Below are 16,591 nucleotides of genomic sequence, written 5' to 3'. Positions count from 1 at the left end.
CACTGACTTCAAGAAAGTCAAACTGATCATATCATATCCATAACTATCACTTACTTTGATTTGTTTAAAAACAATCTTAAGAATAATATGAGGATTTATTTTAATGTTTTATTGAGGTGACATGATATTTAAAGTTGTATGAATTAATTAAAAGTATTTAGTAAGCTTTGTGCAAGATATTCTACCGCTAAATAGCAATACTTAGTATTTTTGTGTTCCGATTTGAAGGATAAGTGAGCCAGTGTAACTACACACACAAGGGACATAACAACTCGTTCCCTTGGTTGGTGGCGCATTGGCGATGTAAGGAATAGTTAATACTTCTTACATCGCCAATGTCTATGGGCGGTGGTGAGCCCTAAACAACAGGTGGCCTATTGGCCTATACGTTAATATTTTTCTACTAATATTTTTTTGTAAACGAATATCTACAGATTAGTATAATAAAGTTTAATATTTACCAATACAAACTCTTGGACCTTCACCGAATGACATGAAGGTGAATTGTTTGATTTTCTTCTTCTCATCGCCAAAGAATCGTTCGGGACGGTATGACGTAGGGTCAGGGAAGAAATCTGGGTGTCGATGGATATGATAAACAGGTATGTCAACGCGATCTCCTTTCTGTAGTCGAAGACCTGTTGGCAATGTGTAGTTACTCATCACTTCTCTGGTGACGTTCCCCAATACCGGATAGAGACGAAGAGTTTCGTCAATACATGCTTCAAGATAAGGCATTTCGCCGTATTTTGATTAAGCATTCATATTTAATAACATCATATCTACATATTAAAGTATGCGTCTACGTCTTCTAGAACTCTGCCTTGAACTCGTTTATTTTTTGCTAATTCGTAAAGAAGAAAATTGAGTGTAGATGACGTTGTTTCAAAACCGGCCCCGAAAAAACCCGTGCACTGCGCTACAAGTAAGTCTTCATTCACTTCCATTCTTTCTATCTTCTTGTCACTACTTTCGCTATTAGCGAAACTATCTCCAACAATGTAAGTTTCCTCTTCCCAGCTTAAAATAAGATCAACGAAGTTTTGCATCGAACTTCGCCCCTTAAGGCGATTTTTACGGGCTCCGATAAATAAGTTTTTGAAAAAAAACTAATTTTCTCATCAAACTACTGAAAACCCAATGCGTAAAATAAAGAAGGCCAAATAGATCGAGAAATTATTTTTAAACCTGCCATGGTTGATGTGTCAAATATTTGTTCTCCTAGGTTTACAAATGGGTTCACACCTTTATCTCTCTTCAAAGTGTTCGCTCTTAGACCGAATACACAGTTGATAATGCAATCCATCGAGTATCTCGCCAACAACGATTTTGAGTTAATATTCTCCTATATTTTTATTTCTTCTTCAAGGAACGAGTCCATTTCCTTAGCACACTCCTTGATCGTTGGAAACATGTTCTTTAGTTTTGCAGATGTAAAGAGTGGACTTGAATTCTGTCGGAATACTTTCCAAGGATCGCCTCCGTTGAAAAATATATTTTTGGTTATCGCTTCTCGGTTAGCGTAGTCCGTATTTTTCTGCCATTGAAGTAAAAGAAGTCATGTGACAAAACTAGTTTCACAAGCTTAGGATCTTTGACGACGAGAGCTGGTGCTGTACCATAGAATACGCCGACGTACGGCTCGTCGGGGAACTGGTCACAAATTTTACTTACAATAATCGGAGCGCTTTTTCTAAATAGAATATAATCACTAAAGTTACCAAAAATTAATCTCGGTTTAAGATGTGGAATATTTTTCTTTTTCCAGTAATCATTATGTTTTGTTAATAAAATATATAGATTATAAAATATTAAAATAACAATAAACAATAACAAAATTAAAAACATTATTCGCGTTTAAGTACGAGTCAAAAAGACCCACGAATGATAAGATTTAAGTTGATTCTGTATGAATATCAAATAAGAGTGCTGTCGACCAAGTTTGTATTTTAAATACATATTTATTACACGTTATATGTTTACATATTGATACATAAATATAAAGTCAGACGTTTATTTGTAAGGCTAAAACTAATTTACAATAAATGATCATAGTTACATGGTAACGTGCAGTGAACAAACTAGTTTGCTTAAAGAACGATACAATAAAATTTTAGATAGAATAACCTAATTATCTACTTAAAGACGTTAATAACAAATATATTCGGCCTTATATATGAACGTTGCTTAGCGGCTGTGTAGTTTAACACGGACTTTTCTCTTTCTGTCATTATTGATTTAACTTTCATTTTTCATTCATTAGATAATTTAGAGACAGAAAACGTAAAAAAGCAAGAATAATATAAACATTTTAAGTACACAGTCACAACCCATTTTGTTCTATAATTCAACACCACACGTGGGTAATTGTCTTAAAAATACTCCACCACCATACTTTACAATTGTATTGCATTCTCTTTTTAAAGTCACCTACAAGAGACTAATATATCCCGGATATATAAGCATCCTTTGTATGCAAAGTACACACGTGTTTCCAAATATCATAGTTTTACCGATATTTAGCGCACAAAACGAATGAAGTATATTATTTTGAGTGGAATTCAAAACTATACAAGTAAGTAAGTTCTTATTAATAAACATATCCATAATATATAAAAATGTAAATTACAAATCAATGGTTTGATAATTGTGAGCTAAAAAATACTGTTTTCTATTATATAGAAGACCCGGAAGTCGCGGCTGCTACCACATCACATGAACGAGTTACGTGGTTAGCTGTCTATTCCTGGTGGTTGTCGTCGAAATCGTCGTCGATGCCCGCACTGAGGCAGGTGGTCGGCGACAGTTGGTCTCACGAGGGAGTAGACGCCCGTCTGATGGTCGTGCATGGAGAGGTGAAGTTGATGAATTAAATTGTAATTCAACATACAGCCAATAGATGACGATGATATACTTCTGAATCGCGATATAAATTAATTCACATCAAAGGCATACTAATCTATATTCATTTAACTTCTTGCTACCGACCACTAGATGGCATTGTACTTCTATCCTAGATCGCGCAACAGTTTGGTTAGTTTAATTGTAATATTTTTTTTTACTTTAATAAATAGTTAAGTTCAACAGTAGTGTGGAGTTTGACTTAATAGTGCAAGTAACGACAGTATCGGAAGACTCTAACTCAGAATCAGATAAAGATTTTGTTTTAAAACAACTGGTCTTTTTTTAATTCGACTATATAATTTAATTGAAACATATAATTACTGAATTTACATGACGAAATCGATTAAATGATAAACATCATAAATATTTGGAACTACATGAACTTTGCATAGAAGAATGCGTATATATACATTATAATAATTTCTAAACTATACATAACAAATACTATGTATAGTTATACCTCTGTGCCTCTTTTGCTGCCCCATACCGTTGCTATACCTAAATCTAAGCTTGAAAGGTTATTGTACCCTCGGTTTATTAGAAGAGCAACTTTAATTTCGTAATTATATTCTCATGCAAAAATCTGCTATTCTAAATGTCCCGGTAGGAGTGAGTTCAATAACAGAAAACTATCGATTTGCTAATTTATTTTATTTTTATTTATTTATTTTGAACAAATTATACATATCATAAAAATATATATACGATAGTAACTACAATACTGTGTAATAGTTCTGCTGTTTTATGCACTACAAACAATTCTTGACTCATTTACCTTTGTTTATAACACAATACTATTCCACTTAACCACTTCAACTTCCAAAGTTCCGATTACAACTTCGCGGACATTAAAAAACGATATTTTCTCGCAAATCCATAGTGAATATCATAGATTATTTAACATCTCGACCATATCGAGTCAATTCGTCATCTGTTTCTCTCATTATATTAATCATGTGCTTGGAATAGGTTGGTAGGCATATTTCGCCATGGTAGCACGCGAAAGCGACCCCGTGGCGCTCCTCGTTAAGACGGAAAGGGTACCGCTGGTTTTTTAGTGGGTATTCCGATGTTCGGGGCGCATTTGGCGCCTTGGACACCGGCGAGCCCCACATACTTTCCCACTGTTCCCGTGGGGGAAACGGGTATTGCGTTTTTCCAGCGTGAAAACAAAGGTTGGTAGGTATATGAAAAAGAAATTTAACTTTCCAACTATAGCAACAAAATGTATAGCAACAAATAAGTATAGCAACAAAATGTATAGTTACGTAATTGCTCGTGTTAAAAGGTTTATTCGGATATCTGTAAAGTAATTTTTATTCGAAAAAAATGTGCATTTTTGTTACAAATTGAAATTAACTTTAATTTTAATGTCAAGCAAATACTTTGGTAACATTATAAAGGTTACCAAGTTAACATTAAAGACTAAGTAAGGAAAAGCAAATTCTATTGTTTTTTTATTTGTATTCGCTTCTATCACCAACTCGAATGCTTATGACTCTCATGAGGACTATGATTACGGTCGATTAAAACTCTTGGATTTCATTTTGTAATCTTTACTTTCGAATGTTTAGACGTGTAAACATCTTAGCGTTCGATACACGGTGGGGGTTAACTGAGAGTTCGAGCGTCAGATGACGTCGGCGCATGATTTGTTATTGTATGTACGTTAATGTGTGCGTGAGATCGATATATGAGCACACATGTTTACAGCTTACACATCAATTCTCGTAAGTACATTGGCACTTACACCATTTTTTTTAATTTCGCAATAGAGTAATGTTCAATGTCAAGTTGGCAGATAGAAGGACTAATGATAAATAACTAATCACGCATATATGTATTTGCTAATGTTCGCACTTAAGGCGTGAACAATGTTGAATTGATATGTTATTAATGTTAGTTAGACCTTAAGGTCCAGTTATCAAAAAATTCAACACTCTAGAATCCTCGCTCGGTCGGTTTTCTACAGAATATATTTCGGAGAGTGTGCCCAGGAACTATTTAATTTGGTTCCTCCGTCACCTTTTTACCATAGAACTGCGAGGCATCGTAAAGATCTGCACCCGTACGTAGTTGATGTGTCTAAGACACGTACGAAACGATTTGCTTCCCCGTTTCTGTTACGCACCGCTAAGATCTGGAATACCCTCCCGACCTCCGTTTTTCCCACCACCTACAATAGGGGTTCCTTCAGGTATAGAGTGAATAGGCATCTTCTAGGCGAGCGCGCTCCATCTTAGACTGTATCATCACTTTCCATCAGTGTGTGATAACAGTCAAGCGCTAGCTTATATACTTAAAAAAAAAATTCTATTCATAGCATCTCATTTTGAAACATGTTAGATAATATTCACTTTTTTTTGTAATTTTTTTTTCTGCTTTAAGTCTTAAAATTACCGAATTCAATTATGAGTTTAACAAATTAAGAAGATACAGAAACTATAGAAAACACAATATTATCGGTGTCATACTTCACGTGCAAAATAACTAAGATAAATAGTTATTGTAGGGTGAGTTATTAGTTGAGCGTCACGGTAGCATGCGCAAGTGATCCCGTAGAGCTGCTCGTTAAGACGGAAAGGGGACAGCTAGTTTTTTAGTGGGTTTCCGCTGCTCGGGGCGCACTCGGCGCCTTGGACACCGGCGAGCTATTGAAAATAACTTTTTATCGGTTCGACCTGGCATTTGAACCCAGGATCACGGAATCTGTGGCCTCATACCTAGCTACAAGACCAACGAGGCAGTCATTATATATACAGCTAGATTTAGCGTGTATTATTTAAAACTTAGCTCATATTTTGTGTATTAAGTACGAGGCGCTGTCCGTTATCTGTGGACAGCGTGAATCCTAATTACGCCCCAGCGACCAATGCGCTGTAGGATGCAAAGAGCGTTCCCATGAAGGTTTCGCCGCTAGCAGTCGCTCGACTGGCCAGCACCTAGCTATGACGCTGAATATATGCTAGCGACCCGCCTCCACTATATCCAGATTGACCTATTATTAAACTTTATAGGATATAACGAGTATGTATAATCTATTTTAAAATTAACTTATGACACGATTTACAGTTAAATTGTTTGATTAAAGTCACTGGCAAAAATGAAGATAGCGCCTCATCATACATTCGTCCCACATAATGAGACAGGCCGCTAAAAAAGTTAGCCTGTTTTTTCGCAAAGAATTTGTACACACTCGTGTATACAAATGCCGCCGCCATCATGATCATTTTTGTTGCGCGAGAGCATTAATTTGATCCATTTTGTTGCGCGAGCTTTTATTTTGTGTTAACTAATTAGATATTCATTTAAACTTTATTTATTCTTATAGAGCGTTTTAAATAATAAAAAAATATATATTAAAATAAGAAACTTATTTTTTAAATGTTTCTAGTTTACAAAAATAAAATGTGTAGGTACAAAAAACGAATGTTATCTTTCGATTCTAATCTAAATGTTTTGATTAACAAATTTAAATAAAAGTTATTGTGATTTAACTATAATTTTTAGACATATAGGCTACTATAAGCATGTAGTCCATTATTTTACTTATCACCAATAGTTTACACAGCGCACGTCAAATAATCTCAATTCGACCCGTAGGCGACCTAAGCACGTCCTACTCGATCCAGTTGATAGGCTCACCGCTGCCAACATTCATCTGTTAGGGAGCACAAGCAACACACACCGACCCGGCGGGGTCGACGACCCTTATTCGTCACGTCCCGTCGACGCCTAGGCGTATGATTGCGTAAATTGTACACGTCTTCCCCCCGACTTCAACGGCGTCCTAAGCCGAGGTCCGGTCATGAGGCACCCTTAGGACGTGCGTTTCAAAATGGAAAACAAAGAAATAGGGCTTTGTGCAAGCTCCTCTGGCCACATATACCACCCACTCATCAGATACTGTACCACTAAACAGTAATACTTATAGTCCAGTCAAACTAGACAAAAATAAGTCATAACTTAGCCAAAATTCGCATAGAGCTGAAAATTGGCAGAGACGTTAAATACATCATTATAAATAAAATGTCAAAAATCCCCTTCGATCCTACTTCTGCAAAAAAAATTATTCAAGGTCAAACGTACAAAATTAAGATTTTTTCCATTATTCTCGAAAAAGGTAAGTTTTATCGTGATAATAGGTTAAACAAAAGTTGTAGATCATCATACAATTCGCTCCAAAAAATGGTCCAGTTTTTTTTTTCTCTTACGACTCACCATTCATGAGATATCGCGGTTTTAGTCATTAGAAAATTCATATTTTATGTGCTGCCTGTACACGATATCGAACGTTCAATATAAATGAAAATAAGAAACTATTGCTTAGTGCTTATGGTTTTGGTTTATGGCAAGCATACGATGAATACTGTGTGTAAAGGATTGGAAGATATCGCTAATGTTAGAATGGACGCAACAAACCAGCATGTGGATGGAAGTGATTCTCGTGTAAAGAGAGATATTGAAGATATTAATAAACTCGTGGAGTGGCTCTTATCACATGATCCGTTCCCTGTGATTCCAAATATTATGTCCATTGCCAGCGGAGTCGTCGGCGATGATAATATTAATTGTCATAATGCTCGTGCAGTTGGACTTGCTTCTATAAGCAAAATGACTAGCCAAACGTTTAATAATATCAAATCAAATCGCGCTGATAGAGTACTCCCTCTTTTAAGTGCAAGCAGCGTCATAAAAATACATGATGAAAAGATGCCTATAGACGTTGTATTTTTTTAACGCATTAGCATTACTAAGACATTTGAAGATGAACTTGTACCAATTGTAACCGCAGTATCGCAACCAGTTGTTGCATTTAAAAATAAAATATTAGCTTGACATATTAGGATATGCAGTCAGACTTTGTGATGAATATATTGTTGATTGTACTTGAGCTTACCCAGGTTTCAAAAAGTAAATAATTTTATTATTCGGAGTACGTGCAGTCAGTAATATCAACAAATCAATTTCCCATTCCGAGTTCATTCTTAACTGTTTGCAAAAATAAAAATAAAGATACTTGATTCTATATTCCGTACGACAAAAGCTAGTTATTTTATAAATTATATAATATTATCTTATTATGTTTTTTATTTTTATTTATTTATTTTTATTAAATAGGAAGCCAACGCTGTATACAATTTTGTTTCTCATTCTAGACTACAATCGTAAATAACTTAAATATAAAAATTGCATACCTCACTTATGGGTTAACTTAACATGCGTAGGAATAAAAAATAATAATTTCTTTGTTATAAAACTTAAAAAAAGAACTAAATTACGTAGCAAAAAAAAGAACGAGGAAATATTTATAAAAATAAAACAAAACATGCAAAAAGTTATAACAAAATAAAAGTAGTAAACGTCGTTATAAAAAATTGACAATTAAATTAATTAATGTAAATAAACAAATTTATGAACTTACTATGACATACATATTAAAAGTATTGGTTTGCATCTTAGAATTAAATAAACGAAGGGTAACGGTAAGTGGTTAGATACTTTTTAATTTGTCTTTTAAAGCGTAAAGTAGATTGTTGAAAAATATCTAAGCTAGCTTTTTTGAAAATATTATTATATGCAATAACCATTCTGTTAATAGGTGCAGCCTTGCCCAGGTTACTTTTCGCAAGCCCTTGACTAAAGGTTTGCTTATTTCTAATGAAACTTCTAGCCTTATTATACCTTGGTACTGCCAATTTTATTTTTATTTTTATTTTATTTATTTAAGATTCACCAGTGGTAAATACATCAACACGTACAAAGGTATACAATTTTAATAATTTAAATCTGCTTAACAAATTTGGACAATCAATACCTCCATTTACAATCAATCAATCAACAGCCAATCATTGTCCACTGCTGAACATAGGCCTCTCTCAAGGTGCGCCAAAGCTCCCTGTCCTCCGCCTTCCGCATCCAGTTGGTGCCCGCCACCTTTTTAAGGTCATCGGTCCACCTGGCTGGAGGGCACCCTACGCTGCGCTTGCCGATTCGCGGTCTCCACTCTAGGACTCTTCTGCTCCAACGGCCATCGGTCCTACGACATACGTGACCAGCCCACTGCCACTTCAGCCTGCTAATTTTGCAAGCTATGTCGGTGACTCCGGTTCTTTTCCGGATAATCTCATATCTGATCTTATCCTTTAAAGATACTCCGAGCATAGCTCGCTCCATAGCACGCTGAGCGACTTTGAATTTGTGGACTAGTCCCGCAGTTAGTGTCCACGTTTCGGCACCGTATGTCATGGCAGGTAAGACGCATTGGTTGAAGACTTTCGTCTTCAAACATTGCGGTATAGACGACTTGAGGACTTGACGAAGGTTGCCAAATGCTGCCCATCCCAAGCGAATTCTTCGATCGGCTTCCTTCTCGAAGTTGTTCCTACCGACTTGTATTATCTGTCCTAGGTAGGTATATTCACTAACAACTTCGAGAGGTTTCCCCTCGACGTATATCGGTCCCGGCACGACATGCCTATTGAACATGACCTTGGTCTTGTCCAAGTTCATACCGACTCGCCTAGGCTACGCAGCATTTCGGTGAGTTGTTCCATTTACAATACTGTGCAAAAAACATAAATCCATTAAGTCTCTACGATTAGATTGTGAAAGAAATTCATATAACTTTAGCTGATCTTTGTAACGCTCATTCTGTTTGAAAACATTGTCTTCGTAAGCCAGATGACGTAAAAATTTTTTTGTATTCTTTCAATTCTATCTTTATGTAATTGATAGTGGGGACTCCAAGCGACCGAATAATATTCAAGTCTGCTTCTTATCATTGTGTAAAACAGTTTTATTATGGTTAACGACCTTTTAAATTCTTTTGAAGCTCTTAAAATAAATCGTAATAATTTGAATCATTTTTTAATTATATTATCTACATGGGATATAAAACTTAATTTATTATCTAGAATAATCCCAAGATCCCAAGATCAAAGGGTGCTTATGAAATTGCATTGCTTGCGTATGATACTTAATAACTTTTTAAAAATTGATAGAAAACAAAACAAAACAATCTTCTAATCTTGACAATATAAAACTTCATTATCACTGATATATCAATTTTCGATTAAGCATTAACAATACCGTAATTTATTAATAAATTACGTCTTTATGTGCTTGACTCAAGATACAATTTGGTTTGTCAATGTACTTTGTTGCTTTTGCGTCGAACTGAAGTATGCGACAGTACTTAATCTCAAAATATCTTACTTTCGATCTTAGCTCTCATAGAAGGATTATTCTTTTGGGATTCGGGAAAAGAAAAACCAATTATATATATATATATATATATATATTTAACAAAAAATATATATATTTATTATTTTTTGAAATCTAGATTAATATTATAAACCTACCCGTAAAAGACAACCAACCATTGTTTTCACGCCTTAACGCATAATAGATGTTTGTTTATTAAGTACATTTTTTTTTCACAAAAAATAAGTTTACAGTAATGGCTGAATTCTAAAAATAATGAAAAATATTGTAGATTCTGTCGATTGTGTTTGTGTTTGTTCATCTGTACATTTAATTTATAATAATTAAAGCTATGTTCAAATAAAATATAATATTACTATTAACAATCTACGCCTATAATAAATCTGTAATTAATTGCTGTCTGTACATGGAAGATATTTGAGTAAAACTATTATCAAGGGGGGGCTTAACAGCGCAACAGAACACAAATCAATGATTGTTAGAACGTTTGTCGGTGCATTTGTGTGCCCTAATATAAGAAACGGCCATTACCTTAGGTTTCCTTAATGTTTCGATCATGAAACACTGCATCGAGTTTATATAAAGATTTTTATTTTTAACAACTATTATTTAAGTTATTGCTTGATCAAACTTCACGAGGAATGAATTTAACGTACATTTTTATTGTAGCTCTGAGTATAGTAGATGCTGGCTTAAATTCCAAAGTATCGGGCATGTTATCTCCAAGCACGGTCCTATACTTCCTGAATATAGTCAAGAGCCCAGCGTACATAACCATTCTTGCAAAACGGGCACCTGAAAGAAAAATAAAAACAAATATTTTATGATGAACTTATGTCAAATCAAAAGAAATATTTTTAAATATATCTCAAATTAGGATAAGTCAAAATAAAAAACGTTAAATATTCACCAATACAAACTCTTCCACCTTCACCGAATGGCATGAAGGTGTATGGTTTGATTTTCTTCCTCTCGTCTCCAAAGAATCGTTCGGGACGGTATGCCGTGGGATCTGGGTAATTCTCTGGGTGCCGTTGGATGTAATCAATAGGTATATGCACACGATCACCCTTCTGTAGGCGCAGCCCAGTTGGCAGCGTGTAGTTATTCATCACTTCCCTGGTGACGACAGGTAACACCGGGTAAAGACGAAGTGCTTCTTCAATACATGCTTCAATATATGGCAATTCGGACAAACATTCGTACTTAATATCACCATGTTTATTAAAGTATGCATCTACTTCTTCTATGAGTCGTTCTTGGGCTTGTTTATTTTTTGCCAGTTCATACAGAAGGTAATTCATTGTGGACGATGTTGTTTCGAATCCAGCTACGAAGAATAAAGTGCATTGTGCCACAAGTAAGTCTTCATTCACTTCAATTCTTTCTATCTTCTTGTCATTCGTTTGGTTATTTCTAAAACTGTCTCCGGTTATGTATTGTTTTTTTTCCCAGCCCAGAATAAGATCGACGAAGTCGTTCTTTATAGTTGTCTCAGTGGAACGATTTTTACGAGCTCCGGTGAATAAGCGGTAGAAGAATTTTTCAAATTTGTCATCGAACAAATGCAAACCCAATGCGTAAAATAAATCGGGCCACATAGATCGGCCAATGTTTTTCAAGGCAGCTCTAGTTGGTGATGAATTTATTTCTTCTGCTATAGTAACGAATGGATTAATAGCTGCATCTCTCTTCATAGTGTTCGCTCTTAGACCAAAAACACATCTAATAATACATTCCATCGAATATCTAGCCAACAAGGATTTTATGTTAATATTCCCCGAAATTTGTATTTCATCCTTAAGGTACGGGTCCATTTCCTCAGCACACTCTTTGATAGTTGGGAACATATTCTTTAACTTTGCAGATGTAAAAAGTGGAGTTAAATTCTGTCGTAACACTTTCCAATGATCACCTCCATTCGAAAACAAATTCGTTGTAATTGGCTCTCTGTTAGCGTGGTCTGTATTTTCTCTACCATTAAAGTAATAGAAGTCTTGTGTCAACACCAGTTTTAATATTTTAGGATCCTTGATGACGAGAGCTGGTGCTGTACCAAAATAGACCCCGATGTACGGCTCATCAGGGAACTGGTCATAAATTTCACGTATAATTGTCTGACGACTTTTTCTAAATAATATAAAATCTTTGTAGTTGCCAAAAATTAGTTTCGGCTTCAGATGTGGAACGTTTTTCTTTTTCCAATAATCATGTTTTTTTGTTAATAATACGTAAAGCTGATACAATATCAAAACACCTAAAAATGTCGTTATTGATAAAATCATTTTGAACGTCTGTGTGCCACCAAATGTAGTCACGACCTTTAAGAAGCGAGTTCATATCAGCCGTATTTATAATCAAGGTGCGCGGCGCGGTGCTATCACTACTTATATATAACAAAAGATTGATATGTGTTTTTTATTTGTCCTTATCATACCAGTAGCATGTCGCATCCGGTCAATATCCGGTCGAACGGACACTCAATGGAACGAAAGGCGTACCAACTGTTGTGAACTTGACTCCGGTGTGGTTCGAAAGAACTTCAGTGCGCTTTCGACAGAGTCGCATCGGTCGAGTGAGGTCACGGAACTGTCTTACCGTTCCATAAAGTACTTTGTGAATGATATTAATCGTGAAGTGTAATAAAGTGTGATTATATTCAGTTAAAGTTGATCATTTCACGATAACCCATTGCACGCTCACATGATGTTCGACGATAATGATCAAAGATCTGATGTCCCTCTGACATCAGAAGTGGGATCGGAACCTCATGTGTTCTTATACGCTCCGCTTCCTGAAATAGGACCTTTAACTATGAAAATTAAATTAAAGCAGTTATGATTTATTTTACTACCCTACGAAAGTATTATTATTTAGTGACTGCAGAAAATTTGCCGATTGCGACACTGTAAAGTGTATAGTGCTAGTGCGCTATGGCTTCCGTTACAGTATTTCCATAATCAAATTGTAATATGAAATAGAGAATGAATTCGCCACGTCTGTAGGTGTGGCCTCGCTTTCCTCTTTACGATGTGCGCGATACCATTAGCTGAGATCGACTTGCGGCTACGAGTGCCGCATCGACTTGGCTCAGGTAGTTCGGGATAAAAATACCACTTGAAATGGAACGGACGCGGCCGGTCTCGATGACGTCGGCGCATGATTTGTGATTGTATGTGTGTTAATGTGTGCGTGAGATCGGTATACAAGCTCACAATCTTACAGAGGACCAATTCGACTAACAATTGTCAAATTACCGCAATCGAATCGAAGCGTGATCGTTGACGTTTATCAGATTTCTTATTCTTTAATTTAATTATCGACTATTGGCATAAACTTTGACAATTAAGTTTGGTTTTGACATAATGGTATATGATAACATCATATCGATTCGGTTTCGATTAGAATAAATATAGAATAGTCAAAGTTGGATCGGAAATGAATAGGGAACGTATCGTAATCGTTATAGCTTAGTAGAATTCGGCCCCAGTTTACACATCAATTCTCGTAAGTACATTGGACACACCATTTTAATTTTGCAATAGAGTAATATTCAGTATCAAGTTGGCAGATAGAAGGACTAATGATAAATAACTAATCTCACGTATAATGTGTATTTGCTATTGTTCGGGCTTAAGGCGTGAACAATGTTGGTCCAGTTATCAAAAAATTCATCACTCTAGAATTCTATTAATAGCATATCATTTTGAAACATGTTTGATAATTTTCACTTTTTTTTTATAATTTCTTTTTTCTGGTTTAATTCCTAAAATTACAGAATTCAATTATGATTTTAACAAATTAAGAAGATACAGAAACTATAGAAAACTTATTATCGATATCATACTTCACGTGCAAAAAAACTAAGATAAATAGTTATTGAAGGGTGAGTTATAAGTTGAGCGTCACAGTAGCATGCGCAAGTTATCCCGTAGAGCTCCTCGTTAAAAACGAAAGGATACCGCTAGTTTTTTAGTAAGTATTCCGCTGTTTGGGGCGCACTCGGCGCCTTGGACACCGGCGAGCCCCACCCCCACATAACCAAGGGAACTTAGTGGCTTAGTCGTTAGTTGGCTTAGTGCTTAACTATGAGAAATTATAGACAGAGTCCATGGTAAAGTTATTATTACGTTTTATTGTTCTTGCAAGTAAAGCTGCGAAACGCTTGTTTATTTATATAATATTAGTATAAATTAGTAACTTATTGTTATAAAAATTAAATATTTTTGGGAATGTTTTTGAATAATATACTATTATATTGAAACTAATTTTTTATCGGTTCGACCTGGCATTTGAACCCAGGATCACGGAATCTGTGGCCTCATGCCTAGCCACAAGACCAACGAGGCAGTCATTATATATACAGCTAGATTTAGCGTGTATTATTTAAAACTTAGCTCATATTTTGTGTATTAAGTACGAGGCGCTGTCTGTTATCTGTGGACAGCGTGAATCCCAATTACGCCCCAGCGACCAATGCGCTGTAGGATGCAAAGTGCGGTCCAATGAAGGTTTCGCCGCTAGCAGTTGCTCGACTGGCCAGCACCTAGCTATGACGCTGAATATATGCTAGCGACCCGCCTCCACTATATCCAGATTGAACTATTATTTAACTTTATAGGATATAACGAGTATGTATAATCTATTTTAAAATTAACTTATGACACGATTTACAGTTAAATTGTTTGATTAAAGTCACTGACAAAAATGAAGATAGCGCCTCATCATACATTCGTCCCACATAATGAGGCATGCCGCTTAAAAAGTTAACCCGTTTTTTCGTATGAAACACACACACATGTGTGTACAAATACTTTGCGCCCCAATAATGATCATTTTGTTACGCGATAGCTTTAATTCTGCGTTAACTAATAAGATATTCATTTAAATTTTATTTATTTAAATAATAAAAAAATATATTAAAAAAAAAGAAACTTATTGTTTAAATGTTTCTAGTTTACAAAAATAAAATGTGTAGGTAAAAATACTAATGTCATCTTTCGAATCTAATCTAAGTGTTTTGATTAACAAATTTAAATAAAAGTTATTGTGATTTAACTATAATTTTTAGACATATAGGCTACTATAAGCATGTAGTACATTATTTTAGTTATCATTAATAGTTTACACAGCGCACGTCAAATAATCCCAATTCGACCCGTAGGCGACCTAAGCACGTCCTACTCGATCCAGTCGATAGGCTCACCGCTGCCAACATACATCTGTTAGGGAACACAAGCAACACACACCGACCCGGCGGGGTCGACGACCCTTATTCGTCACGTCCCGTCGACGCCTAGACCTATGATTGCGTTTAAATTGTACACGTCTTCCCCCCGAGTTCAACAGCGTCCTAAGCCGAGGTCCGGTCTCACATGAGGCACCCTTAGGACGTGCGTTTCTCTTGAGGCCTTTATGTGACTCCCAACATCCGGCTTGAGTTTAACTCGCTCATCCCGCCCGGTGACGCTGTAGAGGCCACTAGGGCCAACAGCAATACGAAGTCCGAAAAAAATTCTCATTTAGAATAGCAGATTTTTGCATGAGAATATAATTACGAAATTAAAGTTGCTATGCTAATAAACCGAAGGTATAATAAACCTTATAAGCTTAGATTTAGGCATAGCAACGGTATGGGGCAGCAAAAGAGGCATAGAGGTATAATTATACAGTAACAGCCTGTAAATGTCCCACTGCTGGGCTAAGGCCTCCTCTCCCTTTTTGATGAGAAGGTTTGGAGCTTATTCCACCACGCTGCTCCAATGAGTGTTGGTGGAATACACATGTGGCAGAATTTCGATGAAATTAGACACATGCAGGTTTCCTCACGATGTTTTCCTTCATCGAAAAGCACGAGATGAATTATAACAGAAATTAAGCACATGAAAATTCAGAGGTGCTTGCCCGGGTTTGAACCCACGTTCATCGGTTAAGATTCACGCGTTCTTACCACTGGGCCATCTCGACTTTATACATAGTATGTTATATATAGTTTAGAAATTATTGTAATATATATATATATATATATATATATATATATATATATATATATATATATATATATATATATATATATATAAATATATCGTTTGGGTAGGTACCACCCACTCATCAGATATTCGTATCTCAGTTGGTGGCGCATTGGCTATGTAAGCGATGCTTGACATTTCTTACAATGCCAATGTCTAAGGGCGTTTGGTGACCACTTACCATCAGGTGGCCCATATGCTCATCCGCCTTCATATTCTATAAAAAAAAGCACCAGCTCTCGTCGTCAAAGTTCCTAAGCTTGTAAAACTAGTTTTGGCACAGGACTTCTTTTACTTCAATGGCAGATAAAATACGGACTATGCTAACCGAGAAGTGGTAACCAAAAATATATTTTTCAACGGAGGCGATCCTTGGAAAGTATTACGACAGAATTCAACTCCACTCTTCACATCTGCAAAATTAAAGAACA

The 16,591-nt window shown here is 35.8% G+C and overlaps 2 protein-coding genes across 2 annotated transcripts; both read right to left on the bottom strand.

Annotated features, from left to right (window-relative positions):
* Nucleotides 1-450: 450 nt before the first annotated feature.
* Nucleotides 451-1,776, bottom strand: LOC126775646 (cytochrome P450 6B1-like; the record flags this gene model as incomplete). The annotated part of the gene is made up of 4 exons (XM_050497711.1): nucleotides 451-754; nucleotides 793-1,020; nucleotides 1,356-1,537; nucleotides 1,582-1,776. Coding segments are annotated over 4 exons (909 nt in total), but the record flags the coding sequence as incomplete, so codon positions are not given.
* A 9,108-nt stretch (nucleotides 1,777-10,884) lies between these two features.
* LOC126775645 (cytochrome P450 6a2-like) lies at nucleotides 10,885-12,577 on the bottom strand. The gene is made up of 3 exons (XM_050497710.1): nucleotides 12,569-12,577; nucleotides 11,052-12,221; nucleotides 10,885-10,926 (listed from the first exon to the last, which is right to left on the bottom strand). Exons 1-3 carry the CDS (start codon nucleotides 12,575-12,577, stop codon nucleotides 10,885-10,887), a joined length of 1,221 nt encoding a protein of 406 aa, XP_050353667.1.
* Between the last annotated feature and the right edge of the window lie 4,014 nt (nucleotides 12,578-16,591).

The sequence above is a fragment of the Nymphalis io genome, chromosome 18, assembly GCF_905147045.1.
Source record: "Nymphalis io chromosome 18, ilAglIoxx1.1, whole genome shotgun sequence".
Taxonomy (NCBI): Eukaryota; Metazoa; Arthropoda; class Insecta; order Lepidoptera; family Nymphalidae; genus Nymphalis; species Nymphalis io.
Note: the sequence above shows the minus strand (reverse complement) of the source record. Positions and strands in the feature narration are given on the sequence as shown.

Coding starts and splice junctions, on each gene's coding strand:
- LOC126775645 (XM_050497710.1), bottom strand. Junction 10,927..11,051: donor CATTCGGTGAAGGTGGAAGA/GTTTGTATTGGT, acceptor TTTTTCTTTCAG/GTGCCCGTTTTGCAAGAATG.